The sequence below is a fragment of the Scyliorhinus torazame genome, chromosome 5, assembly GCF_047496885.1.
Source record: "Scyliorhinus torazame isolate Kashiwa2021f chromosome 5, sScyTor2.1, whole genome shotgun sequence".
Lineage (NCBI taxonomy): Eukaryota > Metazoa > Chordata > Chondrichthyes > Carcharhiniformes > Scyliorhinidae > Scyliorhinus > Scyliorhinus torazame.
In genome coordinates, this window is record NC_092711.1 from 126,159,493 (window position 1) to 126,175,651 (window position 16,159).

A 16,159-nucleotide genomic window follows, 5' to 3' on the forward strand; every position below is an offset into this window, starting at 1 on the left:
TAATGGTTCTACGACTGGAAATATACAACACAGCTACAGTAACAGACAAAAGTAATAATGAATGTATTTCATGAGGGGAGCACGGTGGTTAGCACAGTTGCTTCACAGCTCCAGGGTCCCAGGTTCGATTCCTGGCTTGGGTCACTGTCTCTGCAGAGTCTGTATGTTCTCCCCGTGTCTGCATGGGTTTCCTCCAGGTGCTCCGGTTTCCTCCCAGTCCAAAGATGTGCCGGTTAGGTGGATTGCCCATGATAAATTGCCCTTAGTGTCCAAAAAGGTTGGGTTGAGTTACGGGATAGGGTGGAGGCGTGTGCTTCGGTGGGGTGCACTTTCCAAGGGCCGGTGCAGACTCGATGGGCCAAATGGCCTCCTTCTGCACTGCAAATTTTGACAAATGACAGACCTTATAACACGAGACATGGCAGCACGGTAGCATTGTGGATAGCACAATTGCTTCACAGCTCCAGGGTCCCAGGTTCGATTCCGGCTTGGGTCACTGTCTGTGCGGAGTCTGCACATCCTCCCCGTGTGTGCGTGGGTTTTCTCCGGGTGCTCCGGTTTCCTCCCACAGTCCAAAGATGTGCAGGTTAGGTGGATTGGCCATTCTAAATTGCCCTTAGTGTCCAAAATTGCCCTTAGTGTTGGGTGGGGTTACTGGGTTATGGGGATAGGGTGGAGGTGTGGAGCTTGGGTAGGGTGCTCTTTCCAGGAGCCGGTGCAGACTCGATGGGCCGAATGGCCTCCTTCTGCACTGTAAATTCTATGATCTGTGATCTATATCTCTCTTAATTCATTATGTCAGCCACAAAACCCTTTAGTTGTGAACATCAGAAAAGAGACCATCCTTTCAGTCAGACAAATAAATGGATCAAGTTGAGGGAGCAAAGGATGTCACTGTCTTCGCGAGAGACCTGGGCCAACCTTTCCAGAGTCTGCACCCTCCCTGGATTCACTTCCTTTCCCTCCAGTTCCTGCAAGTCAATCATTTAAGCTCAGAATGAGAAAATAAGTGTTTTATTCACAGATGTGGGACAGAGGATGACATTTTAGCTTGTGTGAAGCTTAATCTTCAGTCACAGATGCAGCAGCTTTGCTGGGCAGGAATGAGCAGATTCACAAGCTCCAGACTCAGACAATAGAGGAAGCTCCTTGTCGCCATTAGTACAAAGCTCATATATTGATTGGCTGCAATCAGTCCGGTGTGCCAGGTCTTCCCATTGGTTAAGCTCAGCTCCGACCACAATGAGAGGGCGGAACCTGAGCCCACGTGGTGTTGGGAAGCACTTTGACCTCCTGACGCGCTGAGCTGTCATCCAATCCGCTGTGTCTTCTGCAACCAGTGATCTCCTCCCGCTGGCTGGGAACGCCCCTCTGAGGCATTGTGACGTCACAATGGACCCCGGCCTGAATCAGCCAATAGGAATCACTGTTCTCCGCAGGGACATCTTCAGCACCAGCCTCCCCATCATCTCATGGAGCCAAGGCTTCCAGGGAAACGGTCCAGCCAATGGGATGGCTCTTGAAAACCGGAAGGACTCTGATCCTCCAGCTTGTGAATGAAGGTTGAGTTAAATACAGACTGAAACCTCCTGTATCCAACATCTGTGAATAAAACACTTTCTTTTCTCCCATTTCCAATTATTTTCTAATTCTAGGTTTAAATTTGAACTGGCCATTTAAAAAGGATGCCTTGACTTGCTGACTTGAATCGCCCCCTTTTCCCCCTGTGTAACACTGTCTGAGAATAGACATCAGGCTGATTAATGTACTGAAAGTACCTCTGCCACAGAAGATGAGCAGAGATAATGTTCACCCCCCTATAATTCTGCTGTAAATAATTTATCTCACAAACTAATGGACAGATATCACCAAACATTGGTACACCGACAGAGTACGACCCATGCAAGAGCTGATCTATTTTTTGTTAAGACCGGGATCTCAAAAAAAAATTTAAGTATCCGTTCACAATGGAAGATCAGATAAATTGACCTTTTCTTTGAGATTGTTGTGATTTGTTTTGAATGTTAATTGTTTGAGAATGTTGTCGATACTGCTGGGGAAGAATTTGAAAAGAAATGACATGAAAATCACTTGTCACAAGTAGGCTTCAAATGAAGTTACTGTGAAAAGCCCCGAGTCGGGGAGGCTGGTACGGGAATTGAACTGTGCTGCTGGCCTGCTTTAAAGGCCAGTGATTTAGCCCAGTGTGCCAAATTGAATTTGTCACAGCTGTCCAAATATCAGCAGAGTTTTCAGAGCAGTTTTCGGATCAGGATTTTCCTGAAACCTCATTGTGAGACAGTACCCTTAAGCTTCAGAGTTACAAAGCATGATTTCATTCCTGTCGGTAACAATAGATCTCAAAACTAATGGAAGGGGTTGAACAATACATGGTACACAAATAGGCTATGGCCTAAGGAAGAAATAATTGGATTTGTTAAGAATGTGGACGATACAAAGATTATAAATACAAACAAAAGTACAGCACAGGGACAGGCCCTTCGGCCCTCCAAACCTGTGCCGACCATGCTGCCCATGTAACCTAAAACCTTCAACACATCCAGGGTCTGCAGCCCTGTTTCTCCACCCGATTCATGTATTTGTCAAAACACCCCTTAAACATCACTATCTTACCTGCTTCCGCCACCTTCGCCGGCAGCAAGTTCCAGGCATCCAATCACCTGTGTAAAAAACTTCTTTCACGCATCTCCTCTAAACTTTCCCCTTGCACCTTTGTCCCTTAGTAATTGACTCTTCCAACCTGGGAAAAAGCTCCTAACTATCCACTCTGTTCATGACTAGATCCAGATCTTGGAATTTTTCATATTCAAATGCAGGGTCAGACCTCTGCACACAAAAGCATTTGTCCTGGTGCTGCATCTTTTCAATTAAACAAAAGCTTGGAGGCCAAATGTTCCCTGATGCAGACCCCATGCCAACACATCAAGCAATCAGAATCCACTTGATATTTTTGCATTTAAACAAAAGCTTTAGGTAATTTTTCCCTGGTACATTCTTCATGGCAGCCCCTCAACCAATCGGAGTCCATTTGCCAACCAATTTATACCTAGTCAGTATAAATTGCTCCCTTTTAAATTTGGTATTCTTGCATCAATGCTGATGAGTTCAAGAGGAAAAGCTTTGACAGCAATATTCAAATATTTTTTAAGGATTTGTTCGGGTGTGAATTCGCTGGTGTTTCTGCAGGGTGAATGAATGAGAGAACCCCTTCCCACACTTGGACCAGGTGAATGGCCTCTCCCCGGTGTGAATTTACAGGTGTTTCTGCAGTGTGAATGACTGAGAGAATCCCTTCCCACACTTGGAACAGGTGAATGGCCTCCTCCCGGTGTGAATTCACTCGTGTTTCTGCAGGGTGGATGACTGAGTGAATCCCTTTCCACTCTCCGAGCAGTGAACGGTCTCTCTCCAGAGTGAGCGCGTTGGTGAGTCAGCAGATCCATTTTGCTTCTAAAGCTCTTTGCACAGTCAGAACACATAAAATGTCTTGTGTCAGAGTGAACATGTTGGTGTGAAGTGAGATGGGTTCGAGTTCTACAGCACAAAACAAGGCCCTTTGTCCCATTGTGTCTGTGCTGGCTATCAAGCACCAATCTATTCTAATCTCAGTTTCAGGGATTATTAACATCAACTCAAACAAACTCCAGCTGTCAGAATGAACATGGTTCTGTCCTGGATGTGATTTTGGTTCAGTCCTGGATGTGATTAACATCAATAACAGCAGAGTCCTGGAGGCATTTGTGAACTTGCTGGTGTGTCTGCAGGGTGGATGACCGAATGAATCTCTTCCCTCACAGGGAACAGATGAACGCTCCCTCCCTGGTGTGAATGCGCTGGTGTTTCAGCCAGAGGAAATGCTGAGTGAATCCCTTCCCACACACGGAGCAGGTGAACGGCCTCTCTCCAGTGTGACTGCGCTGGTGAATCAGCAGATCCATTTTGCCGTTGAAGCTCTTCTCACAGGAGGAACATTTAAAAGGTCTCGTGTCAGAGTGAACACATTGGTGTGAAGTGAGGTCGGCAGACTGAGTGAATCCCGTCCCACACTCAGAACAAGTTAACGGTCTCTCCCCAGTGTGAATGCGCTGGTGTCTCATCGGGATTGATAACTGAGTGAATCCCTTCCCACACTCCAGGCAGGTGAATGGTCTCGCCCCAATGTGAACGCGCTATAAATTGCCCCTTAGTGTGCAAAGGTGAAGTGGGATTACGGGCAGAGAGCAAGGGAAGTGTGCCTGGGTGGGGTGCTCTTTTGTAGGGTTGGTGCAAACTCGATGGGCCGAATGGCCTCCTCCTGCACTGGAGGGATTTGATGCTGCCAGACCTGTTGAGTTAATCTGGCATTTTCAGGTTTAACTCTACATTACACACACTTTTAATCCACTAATTATATTTATTGAACCACTATACCATCAACTACCAAGAGCAGTGTGTTGATGTTTCAGCTATTCCGGCCTTGGGTAACTTTGTGGAGTTTGTACATTCTCCCCGTGGCAGCGTGGGTTCCCATCGGGTGCTCCAGTTTTCTCCCACTGTCCAAAGATGTGCAGGTTAGGTGGATTGGCCATGCTAAATTGCCCCTTAGTGCCCAAACAAAGGTTAGGTGGTGTTACTGGGTACAGGGATAGGGTGGAGGCATGGGTTTAAGTAGGGTACCGTTTCCGAGGGCCGATGCAGGCGAGATGGGCCGAATGGCCTCCTTCTGCACGTAAATTCTATGATTCTGTAGGATTTTCTCTCTCAGTCTCATCCGATGGGTCTGTCTGGTGGTATTTGCCTGACGGTAGCACAGTGGTTAGCACCATTGCTCCACAGCGCCAGGCCTCCGAGTTAAATTCCCTCTTGGGTCACTGTCTGTGCGGATTCTGCACGTTCTCTCCATGTCTGCATGGGTTTCCTCCAGGTGTTCCGGTTTCCTCCCACATGTCCTGAAAGACGTACTTTTAGGTGAATTGGACATTCTGAATTCTCCCTCTGCATACCCGAACAGGCACCGGAGTGTGGTGACTAGGGGCTTGTCACAGCAACTTCATTGAGCCTACTTGTGACAATAAATATTATCATGAGTTTGTGTATTTTAAGGAGCAGGTAGAACTTCCTTAGTTCGTCCTGTTGTCGCCTCAGATATTCTATCTGTTTTTGGTTAATGTGTCTGGAGTCTTTGAGTTCTTCCAGTCTGTCTCCAACTCTCCTTCCTGTCTCGGGTATATGGGTCTAGGTAGCTTGGTGTTGTGATTCGTGTTGTTTAGTTGCCTGTCTGTCTCCAGCAGGTATTGTTGTCTCTCGATAATGACGGTGTTGTTGTCCTTGTCTTCTGGTCTTATGAACATATCCGTGTTGGATCCAAGCTCCTGGATTGTCTGTCTTTCTCTCTGAATAAGATTGTGTTTGTCTCTTGTATTTAACTGTGACAGGGCAGAGACCTGATTGAAGGGATTCAAACATGGGAGTTCTGGGAAAGATGGGCAAGGATTTGGGAGGTGGCAACATGTTCAAAGAGTTTGGAGAGGAAAGGGAGGTTGAAGAAGGGACAGTAATTTGTAAGGATGGCAGGGTCAAGGGTTTGTTTCATTGTGGAGGGGGTGATGATGGCAGATTTGAAGGACAGAGGGACAGTACCTGAAGAGAGAGAAATGTTGACAATATCCATGGAGACAGGGTAGTTGGCTGATCAGTAGCTTAGTGGGAATAGGGTCAATGGAGCAGGAGCTGGGTCTCATGGTCAAGATGAGCTCTGAGAGGGCATGAGTGGAGATGGGAGAGAAACCAGAGGAAGATGTGGGTTCAGGGCTCGGGAAAAGATGACATTTAGAGACAGTTTGGTCCGATGGGCTCGTGGAAGGGAGGGAAACAGGAGAGGCAGCTGATCGGATTTACTCAATCTCAGTCACAAAGAAGCTCCACAAGCTCCTCACACTTCTTGTTGGAGGTGAGGATGGAAGAGACAGGGGAGAGCGAGAGTACTTCAAACGGAACTAACTTGTGTCAGAGATATTAAAAAGTTTCAACACTGTGCATTTAACACAAATTTAATTTATTTGACTTTTGGCGTAAATATTAGCCCTTGTAAATGAGCAGAAAGAGACCCAAATGAACATGGTTCAGTCCTGAAAGCGAGTAACAGCAAAATTCAATCTCTGTAGTTATTTGTGGCCTTGTTGGTGTCTCAGGAGGTGGGATGAAGTGCCGAATCCCTTCCCACACTTGAAGCAAGTGAACGGTCTCTCCCCAGTGTGAACTCGCTGGTGCTTCTGCAGGGCGGATGACTCAGTGAATGCCTTCCCACACATCGAGCAGGTGAATGGCCTCTCCCCTGTATGAATTCGCTGGTGCTTCTGCAGGTTGAATGACTGAGTGAATCCCTTCCCACACCAGGAGCAGGTGAATGGTCTCTCTCCAGTGTGAATTCGCTGATGTACAGTGAGGTGAGATGATCGTCTAAACCCAGTCCCGCAGTGAGAGCATCTAAACGGTCTCTCGTCAGTGTGAACACGTTGATGGTGAGTCAGTTCGCTGGAACTTATCAAGCACTTCCCGCAGTCTGGACATTGAAACGGTCTTTCATCAGTGTGAATTCGCTGGTGACTGAGCAGGTCGGATGACTGGGTGAATCCTTTCCCACACTCGGAGCAGGTGAATGTTCTCTCCCCAGTGTGAATTCGCTGGTGCTTCTCCAGGTCATGTGATCGCGTGAATCGTTTCTCACACTTGGAGCAGCTGAATGGTCTCTCCCCAGTGTGAATTCGCTGGTGCCTCTGCAGGTCAGATGATCGAGTGAATCCCTTCCCACACCTGGCGCAGATGAATGGCCTCTCCCCAGTGTGACTTCGCTGATGTACAGTGAGGTCAGATGATTGTCTGAACCCAGTCCCGCAGTGAGTGCACCTAAACGGTCTCTCGTCAGTGTGAACACGTTGATGGCGAATCAGTTCACCAGAACGTTTATAGCACTTCCCGCAGTCTGGACAATGAAACGGTTTCTCATCAGTGTGAATTCGCTGGTGACTCAGCAGGTGGGTTGAAAAAGAAAATCCCTTCCCACACTCTGAGCAGGTGAATGGTCTCTCCCCAGTGTGAACTCGCTGGTGTGTGGACAAAGTGGATGACTGAGTGAATCCCTTCCCACACTTGGAGCAGGTGAATGGCCTCTCCCCAGTGTGACTGTGTCGATGAGTTTCCAGCTTGGATGGGGAAGTGAATCCTTTCCCACAGTCTGCACATTTCCACGGTTTCTCCTCAGTGTGACTGCATTTGTGGCTTGTGAGGTCTGTTGGAGCGAATCCTCGTCCACACAAACAAATCATGTACGGTTTCTCCCCACTGTCAACGATGCTTTCTCCTTCCATGTTCAAAATCCGCTGATATTCAGGATATGATAAATTGAGGACTCTGTCAGATCCTGATGTGATGTTTGGTTCGAGTTTCCGGACTTGGAAGCCTCCCCTTCGAACACCCTGTGAAACTGATTTAAAAACAGAAAATAGGGAGTGAGAGAGAACCCACAAAAACACAAAGGCAGGTTGTGAAATTGAGCTGAATGAATCTGGTCACCTGTGGGGCCGGCACTGGGAAAAAGTGACCATGAAAACTGCTGGATTGTCATAAAACCCAACTGGCCTCTTTGGGAGGAGAGAGAAAGAGGCGAAGAGGGATTTTGTATATCTACAAGACATGTTAAGAGAGTAGTTGGCAAAGCAAATTCGATCTGAGCTTCATCAAGAGTAATATTGACACCAAAACTATGCTTCTGGTGGCACGGTGGTTAGTACTGCTGCCTCACAGCGCCAGGGACCCGGGTTCAATTCCGGCCTTGGTGACTGTGTGTGTGGAGTTTGCACTTTCTCCCCGTGTCAGCGTGGGTTTCCACCCGGTGCTCAGGTTTTCTCCAACAGTCCAAAGAAGGGAAAGTTAGATGGATTGGCCTTGATAAATTGCCCATTAGGCAAATGCGCAGGTTAGGTAGGGCTCTGGGGTTACAGGGACAGGGCAGGAGTGTGGGCCTAGGCAGGGTGCCCTTTCAGAGAATCAGTGCAGACTCGATGGGCCGAATGACCTCCTTCTGCACTGTAGGAATTCTATGGTTCTAATTCTATTCTATGAATCTTTCTAAATCTCTGGTCACCACTCTTCAGGAAGGATGTGAAGGTTCTTGGAGAAGGTGCAGAGGAGATTTACCAGAATGGTTCCAGTAAAGGAGGTTGAGGGAGATTTGATTCAGGTACACAAGATTATGCCAGGTTTCCATCAGGTGCTCAAAGAAACTCTGTTTTCATTCACTGATCGTACAAGCAGTCGGGACACAGTTTTAAAGTTTGGGGTAAAACCTAGATTGAACTATATAAGATCCTGAGGGGTCTTGACAGGGTGGATGTGGAGAGGATGTTTCCTCTTGTGGGGGAATCGAGAACGAGGGCATCACTGTTGCAAAATAAGGGGTCACCCATTTCAGATGGAGATGAGGATTTTTTATTCTCTTGAGGGTTGTAAGACTTTGGAACTCGCTCCTTAAAAGGCAGTGGAAGCAGAGTCCTTGAATATTCTTAAGGCAGAGCTGGATAGATTCTTGATGAGCAAGGGGGTGAAAGGTCATCAGGGGTAGGCAGGAATGTGGAGCAGGGGTTAGAATGAGATCAGCCGCAATCTTATTGAATGCTGAGCAGGCTCGAGGGGCCGAGTGGCCTGTTCCTAGTTTGTATGTAAAAGGTACAGGAGATATGAGGTGATATGAGATATATTTTTACACAGCGAGCGGCAATGACCTGAAACTTGCTGCCTATGAGAGAGTTTGAAAATAGACACAATGAATGATTTGATTTCAAAAGGAAATCGGATAGACATTTGAGGGAAATAAACCTGCGAGGATACAGGGATAGAGCAGGAGAATGGGACTGACTGGATTGCTCCAGAGAGATAGCATGGATTCAATGGGCCGAAAGCCATTTTCTGTGTCATCATGTCTCTGACTCTGTTGTGTAATCTAGTTTTGTAATTTAACTCCGGAGGGTTCAGATATCATTCAGGTAAATCTGAAGGCCTCCCTCCGAGGCCATTCTATCCTTCCTCAGGTTTATTGCCCAGAACTGAACACAGTTCTCCAAGTTTGGCCTAACCAGGGTTTGTGAATCTCGGGGCTTTTCCAGTCACAATGAGACCTGAAATCTTCCCTCACAGACAGAACAGACAAACCTTTTACCTTCCACACCCAGATGCTGCTGAAATTCATGTTCTGATGAATCGAGTGACTCTGTCAGATTACGATGCGACGTTTGGTTTGCTTTTCCCGTCTCTTCAACCTCTACTTCCATTATCCTGTAAATTTACAGAAACCTGTCAGTTTAGGATAGAAATTCACAACATTCTCTCCTCACCAACTTTGATTCAATGTATTCCTGGAGGTTTGATCACATGACGTGCCCCCATCCTCCAGCCATTAATCGGTCAACACATCCATCCTTGTAACACACTGCCTTCCTCGGCCAATTGGGAAGCAAAAGGACTCATTACCTTACAGGACAGTGATTGACTGTCAGCCAAACAACCTTTATCCATTTTCAATATTTGTATATCCTTGGAAGAGAAATGTTCTAAGAAAATTACAAAAAAATCTTCTTTACTGTCCCAATGATTTCCCAGAGACCCCAAAATCTTTTTTAACAGTCCTCATGATTTCCCAGACACAAATCTCACCAAGACAGGTTAAATTTGAATTCATTTAAAGTCTACTGAAGACCCTGAAACCATTATCGATTGTTGCAAAGACCCATCTGGTTCACTGATGTCCTTCAGTGAAGGAAATCTTCTATCCTTACCTGGTCTGGCCTACATGTGACTCCAGATCCACAGTCAGCTTGTTGACTCTTAAAATGCTCTCTGAGATGCACTCAGTTCAATTAGTGCTGGGCAGTGAATGCTGGCCCAGCCAGCGACACCCGCATCCCGGAAATAAATGGAAAACAAAATTTCCACCCTTACCTGGCCTACACGATTCCAAATCACAGCAATGTGGCTGACTCTTTAAATGCCCTCCGAGATGGCCGAGCAAGCCACTCAGTTCAAGGGAAATTAGGGATGGGCAATAAATGTTGGACCAGCCAGTGACTCCGAATAAATTAAAATCCCGGAGACTCCAGTCAATCCGGGAGTTGGCATCCGGTCCAGGCTCACAGCGCACGCGCCCTGCGGCACCTTGTCCTCTGTAAAGATGGCGGCCGGTAACCCGGGCCTGTCACCGCTCAGCTCTCACTCTGTTCGGTGCTGTTTAAGACGGGACCGTTAACATTTTCCTCGGGAGTTGAAGCCTCCACGGGGTATTTATGAAGCCTCCCGGCTCACTCCGCAGCTTCTATTGTTCCCCAGCCACCCACCGGCTCCAATCCTGAAAGTCGCTCGATGGCTTCTTCTCCGCTCCTCGCACTGTCAGCGACAACCTGAACCGCGCATGCGCCAGTCACGGCCCGAACGCGCATGCTCCAGTCACAGCCGGACTCTGCGAATGTGCGCGGAGGGTCTGTGATGTGGATAGAGCACATTCTCAGCTGCAACGCTGTTACTGGGTGTGATTGACAACAGACCAAACACGGACAGTGAGATGTTAACGTGTTGGGGTCTGAGCAGGCTCAGGTGAACAGTGATTTTTGTCTCCCTGGACAGAACAGTTAAACTGCCCCTCGCCAATAACAATGTGTTGATATTGGATCAAATAGTTTGGTGTTTTAAATTTGGAGTGTTGACCAATGAGAAAACTTAGGAAATTTCTTTGCACACGTGAAGTGTGTGAGTGATCTCCCTCTGAACTGCTCCTGAACTGCACATTAGATTAATTAATGACTAACTCATATTTATTCTTATCCAGTGGAAACATCTTCCACTTGTCTATCATATCAAATCTGTTCATAATCTTACAGGATCAGGTCATCCTTCATTCCCTTTTCCAGAGAAAAGGTTTACACCCTGTCCAATCTTTCTTGCTGGGTACAACCTGCCAGTTCAGGTGTAATTCAAATATCTTTTCCTGCATCTTCTCCAGTCCTTCTCGATTCATTTTACAACATGGACACTTTAACTCACCTTTTTAAAAAAAAAAAAAATATTTTTTATTAAAGGTTTTCATAAAATATCAATAACAAAATGAGAAAGAAAAAAGAACCCAACAGGGTTAAGTACAAAACACAATCTAAAAAAGCAACCTCCCAAACCCCGCCCCCCCGTACCTAAATAATAAATTAACATTAACACCCCGACTTAAGACAACAGGAGTATACACCCCCTCAGACCCTTCCAGTGTAAATAACAAACAAAAATAAAGTAAACCCCCCCCACCGCTGCTGCCATTGACCAATGTCTATCGTTCTGCCAGAAAGTCTAAGAACGGTTGCCACCGCCTAAAGAACCCCTGTACCGACCCTCTCAAGGCGAATTTCACCCTCTCCAATTTAATGAACCCTGCCATATCGCTGATCCAGGATTCCACGCTTGGGGGCCTCGTATCTTTCCACTGAAGGAGAATCCTTCGGCGGGCTACCAGGGACGCAAAGGCCAGAATTCCGGCCTCTTTCGCCTCCTGCACTCCCGGCTCCTCTGCCACCCCAAATATTGCGAGCCCCCAGCCCGGTTTGACCCTGGATCCTACCACCCTCGACACCGTCCTTGCTACGCCCTTCCAAAATTCCTCCAGCGCTGGGCATGCCCAGAACATATGGGTGTGATTTGCTGGGCTCCCTGAGCACCTAACACACCTGTCCTCACCCCCAAACAACCTGCTCATCCTTGTGCCGGTCATGTGTGCCCTGTGCAGCACCTTAAACTGTATGAGGCTGAGCCTCGCGCATGAAGAGGAAGAGTTCACCCTCCCTAGGGCATCTGCCCACGTCCCCTCTTCGATCTCCTCTCCCAACTCCTCCTCCCACTTACCTTTGAACTCCACCACCGAGGCCTCCTCCTCCTGCATCACCTGGTAAGTTTCCGAGATCCCCCCCCCCCCCCCCCCCCCCCGAGAGCACCCTGTCCTGTACGGTGTGTGGCAGTAGCCGTGGGAATTCCACCACCTGCCGTCTGGCAAACGCCCTTACCTGTAAGTACCTGAAGGTGTTCCCCGGGGGGGAAGCCCGTACTTCTCCTCCAGCTCACCCAAGCTTGCGAACTTCCCGTCCACAAACAGGTCCCCCAACTTTCGTATCCCTGCCCCGTGCCACCCCGAAAACCCTCCGCCTGTTCTTCCTGGGGTGAACCTGTGGTTCCCCCGTAATGGGGTCCATGCCGAGGCCCTAACTTCCCCCCTATGCCGCCTCCACTGCCCCCAAAGTTTGAGGGCCGCCACCACCACCGGGCTCGTGGTATACCTCCTTGGAGGGAGCGGCAGCGGCGCCTTTGCCAGCGCCCCCAGACTCGCACCCACACAGGACGCCGTCTCCAGCCTCTTCCATGCAGCCCCCTCCCCCTCCATCACCCACTTGCGCACCATCGCCACATTGGCGGCCCAGTAGTACCCACATAGGTTGGGCAGTGCCAGCCCCCCCCCACATCCCGACTCCACTCCAGGAACACCCTTCTCACCCATGGAGTCCCTCGCGCCCACACAAACCCCGTTATGCTCCTGTTGACCCGCCTAAAGAAGGCCTTCGGGATAAGAATGGGGAGGCACTGGAACATGAACAAAAACCTTGGGAGCACCGTTACCTTAACTGACTGCACCCTACCCGCCAGGGACAGCGGCAACACGTCCCACCTCTTAAACTCCTCCTCCATTTGCTCCACTAGCCTCGTGAAATTAAGTCTATACGGGGCCCCCAGCTCCTGGACCCCCAAATACCTGAAGCTCCTCTCCACCCTTTTTCATGGGAGCTCGCCAATCCCCCTCTGATGCCAACCCCACTCCGCACCATGCTCCCTCCCCTGTCCTTAACTCCCCCGATCTCCCTAGCTGCGTCCCGCTTCCGAATCTGATGCGCCAGCATCCGGCTTGCCTTTTCCCCATACTCGTAGACCGCCCCCTGGTGGTCACCAGGTCGAATTCCGCCTGGAGGCTGCGCCTCTTCCTCAACAATCCTTCCTCAGGTTCTTCCGCATACCTCCTGTCTACCCTCACCATCTCCCCCACCAGCCTCTCCCTCTCCCCCCGCTCCTTGTGGGCCCTGATGGAGATCAGCTCTCCCCTCACCACCGCCTTCAGTGCCTCCCATACCATCCCCACTTGGACCTCCCCGTTGTCGTTGGTCTCCAAGTACCTCTCTATACTTCCTCGGACCCGCTCGCTCACCTCCTCGTCCGCCAACAGCCCCACCTCCAAGCGCCACAGCGGGCGCTGGTCCCTCTCCTCCCCCATCTCCAAGTCCACCCAATGCAGGGCGTGGTCCGAAATGGCTATTGCCGAATACTCGGTATCCTCTACTCTCGCTATCAGCCCCTTACTCAAAATGAAAAAGTTGATTCGAGAATAAGCCTTATGGACATGTGAGAAGAATGAAAATTCCCTAGCCCCCGGCCTTGCAAATCTCCAAAGGTCCACCCCTTCCATTTGGTCCATAAATCCCCTCAACACTCTAGCCGCCGCCGGCTTCCTACCCGTTCTAGACCTGGAGCGATCCAGTGCAGGATCCAACACCGTGTTAAAGTCTCCCCCCATTATCAGGCCCCCCACTTCCAAGTCTGGGATCCGACCCAATATACGCCGCATAAAACCCGCACGTCCCAGTTTGGAGCATACACATTGACCAGTACCACCCTCTCTCCCTGCAACTTACCACTTACCATTATGTACCTACCGCCATTATCTGCCACAACACTCGACGCCTCGAATAACACCTTCTTTCCCACCAAGATCGCCACCCCTCGATTTTTGGCATCTAGCCCCGAGTGAAACACCTGACCTACCCACCCTTTCCTCAGTCTTCCCTGGTCTGCCACCTTCAGGCATGTCTCCTGGAGCATAACCACATCCGCCTTGAGCCCCTTCAGATGTGCGAACACGCAGGCCCGCTTAAGTGGCCCATTCAGTCCCCTTACATTCCAGGTCATCAGCCGGTTCAGGAGGCTACCCGCCCCCCTCCCCCGCCGACTAGCTATGACCCCTCCTCGGCCAGCCACGCGCCCGCACTCCACACCCGGCCCGTTCCCCACAGCGGCATACCCCCGTCTCGACCCACCCCACTCGCTCCAGCTGCTCTTTGATCTTAGCAGCAGCAACTCGATTTCTCCCCCCACCCCCAGTCTTCGGCTCGGGAAAAAAGCCCGCGCTCTCCACTTACCAGGCCCCGCCACCAACCAAAACAGTGCCCAACCTGCCCAATCACCCTCCCCAACCCGAAAGAGAAAAATACAGAGAAAAAGAAACCCAAAACAATGCAAAGGCCCCCCCCCCCCCGGAACCAAAAATAGGCATAACATATCCACCGCAGTCCCCAATCGCCCATCCCGACCCTCAGTCTGTGTCCAGCTTCTCGGCCTGAACAAAGGGCCACGCCTCCTCCGGAGACTCAAAATAATGGTGCCGGTCCTTGTAGGTAACCCACAGTCGCGCCGGCTGCAACATGCCAAACTTCACCCCCTTCCTGTGCAGCACCGCCTTTGCTCGATTGTACCCGGCCCTCCTCTTCGCCACCTCCGCACTCCAGTCCTGATATATCCGAACCTCCACGTTCTCCCACCTGCTGCTCCTCTCCTACTTGGCCCACCTGAGCACACACTCCCGATCGACGAACCGATGGAACCGTACCAGCACCGCCCGCGGAGGCTCATTAGCCTTGGGCCTCCTCGCCAACACTCTATGGGCCCCTTCCAGCTCCAGGGGCCCCTGGAAGGACCCCGCTCCCATCAGCGAGTTTAACATGGTGACCACATAGGCCCCCACGTCCGGCCCCTCCGGGAGGCCCAGAATCCGCAGATTCTTCCGCCTCGACCGATTCTCCATCTCCTCGAACCGCTCCTGCCATTTCTTGTGGAGCGCCTCGTGCGCCTCCACCTTTACCGCCAGGACTAAGATCTCGTCCCCATTGTCAGAGATCTTTTGTTGAGCCTCTCGGATCGCCACCCCCTGGGCCGTCTGTGTCTCCAGCAGCTTATCAATAGAAGCCTTCATCGGCTCTAGCAGGTCCGTTTTAATCTCTCTGAGGCAGCGCTGGATACCCTCCTGTTGCTCCTCCGCCCACTGCCTCCACGCTGCCTTGTCTCCGCCCGCTGCCCTTTTGTCCTTCTTCCCTCCCTTCTTCTGGTCCGCCACCACCTTTTTTGTTGCCCCGCTCCTAGTTAAAGCCATATACTGACGGGGAGCTATTATTAACTCCTTCCCACACCGGGAAACGTCGAAAAAGTGCCCTTGGGGGCCTTGAAAAGAGCCCAAAAGTCCATTTTTGCGGGAGCCGCCGAATGTGCGACTTAGCTCCGCATAGCCGCAACCGGACGTCTCGAGAGGGAATCCTTTTGGCAGTGTTCGCTTCACCAATCGGCCCCAAAATGTCTGTGGAAACTCCTGAAAAAGGTCTAAGAGTCCGTTCCAGACGGGGGCTGCCGAATGCACGACCTACTCCTCCATGGTCGCCACCGGAAGCCTCGTCCCCGCTTCTTCAGTGGCCTTGGTGAGATCTTTTCACAGTTGTTCCCTCTGCTGCTAGAATTCACCTTTGATAAAGGCCCTCAGGTCAGTTTGCAGCTTTAAGCTTGCCCTTCCCCCGCCTGCATGCTGGAAGAGGCTCTGTTTATCCTGCAGTTGCAGCCAAATCTTTTACTGTTTCTGCCGGGTCTGGTAACCAAAAGACATAACATTCCTGGGGGACACTGTCAGGGGAATTCTGCAGTCTCCTTGCCACACCGGGAAATGTCAAACAAATGCCGTGGGGGCCCTGTAAAAGAGCCCAAACGTCCGTTCAAAGCGGGAGCTACAGAATGTGCGACCTAGCTCTGCATAGCCGCACCAGGAAATCCAGACTTTAACTAACCTGAGCAGCAAACTCAAAGTTGTCCCCAAATGCCTGTATGTTGCAGTATTTTAGTCATTTTACTGTTTGCTGAATGTTAGATGGGACAGAATAAGATCCAACGAGCCAGTCTGTAACACTGTAGAACATCTACAAACTTACCTCTTCCCTGTACTGCTAAACAGTTGACTTTTTCACTCTTAACCTGTCAGCTATGTCATTGAGAATAA

General features: G+C 50.0%; 1 protein-coding gene and 1 long non-coding RNA gene across 12 annotated transcripts in view; one reads left to right on the plus strand and one right to left on the minus strand.

Annotated features, from left to right (window-relative positions):
• Positions 1–16,159, plus strand: part of LOC140421854 (uncharacterized) — a 514,775-nt gene that overhangs the window by 448,489 nt on the left and 50,127 nt on the right. The window lies entirely within an intron of this gene.
• The window catches only part of LOC140421789 (uncharacterized), a 51,636-nt gene that overhangs the window by 3,062 nt on the left and 32,415 nt on the right, over positions 1–16,159 (minus strand). For 3 of the 11 annotated variants that reach the window (XM_072506643.1, XM_072506639.1, XM_072506644.1), the window contains exons 2-3: positions 9,215–9,330; positions 2,635–7,483 (exon numbers count right to left, since the gene is read on the minus strand). In XM_072506643.1, the coding sequence (XP_072362744.1) occupies positions 6,165–7,483; positions 9,215–9,326 (1,431 nt within the window). In that variant the 5' untranslated portion in view covers positions 9,327–9,330 and the 3' untranslated portion in view covers positions 2,635–6,164. The other 8 variants (XM_072506648.1, XM_072506649.1, XM_072506641.1 and 5 more) reach the window with 7 other exon arrangements.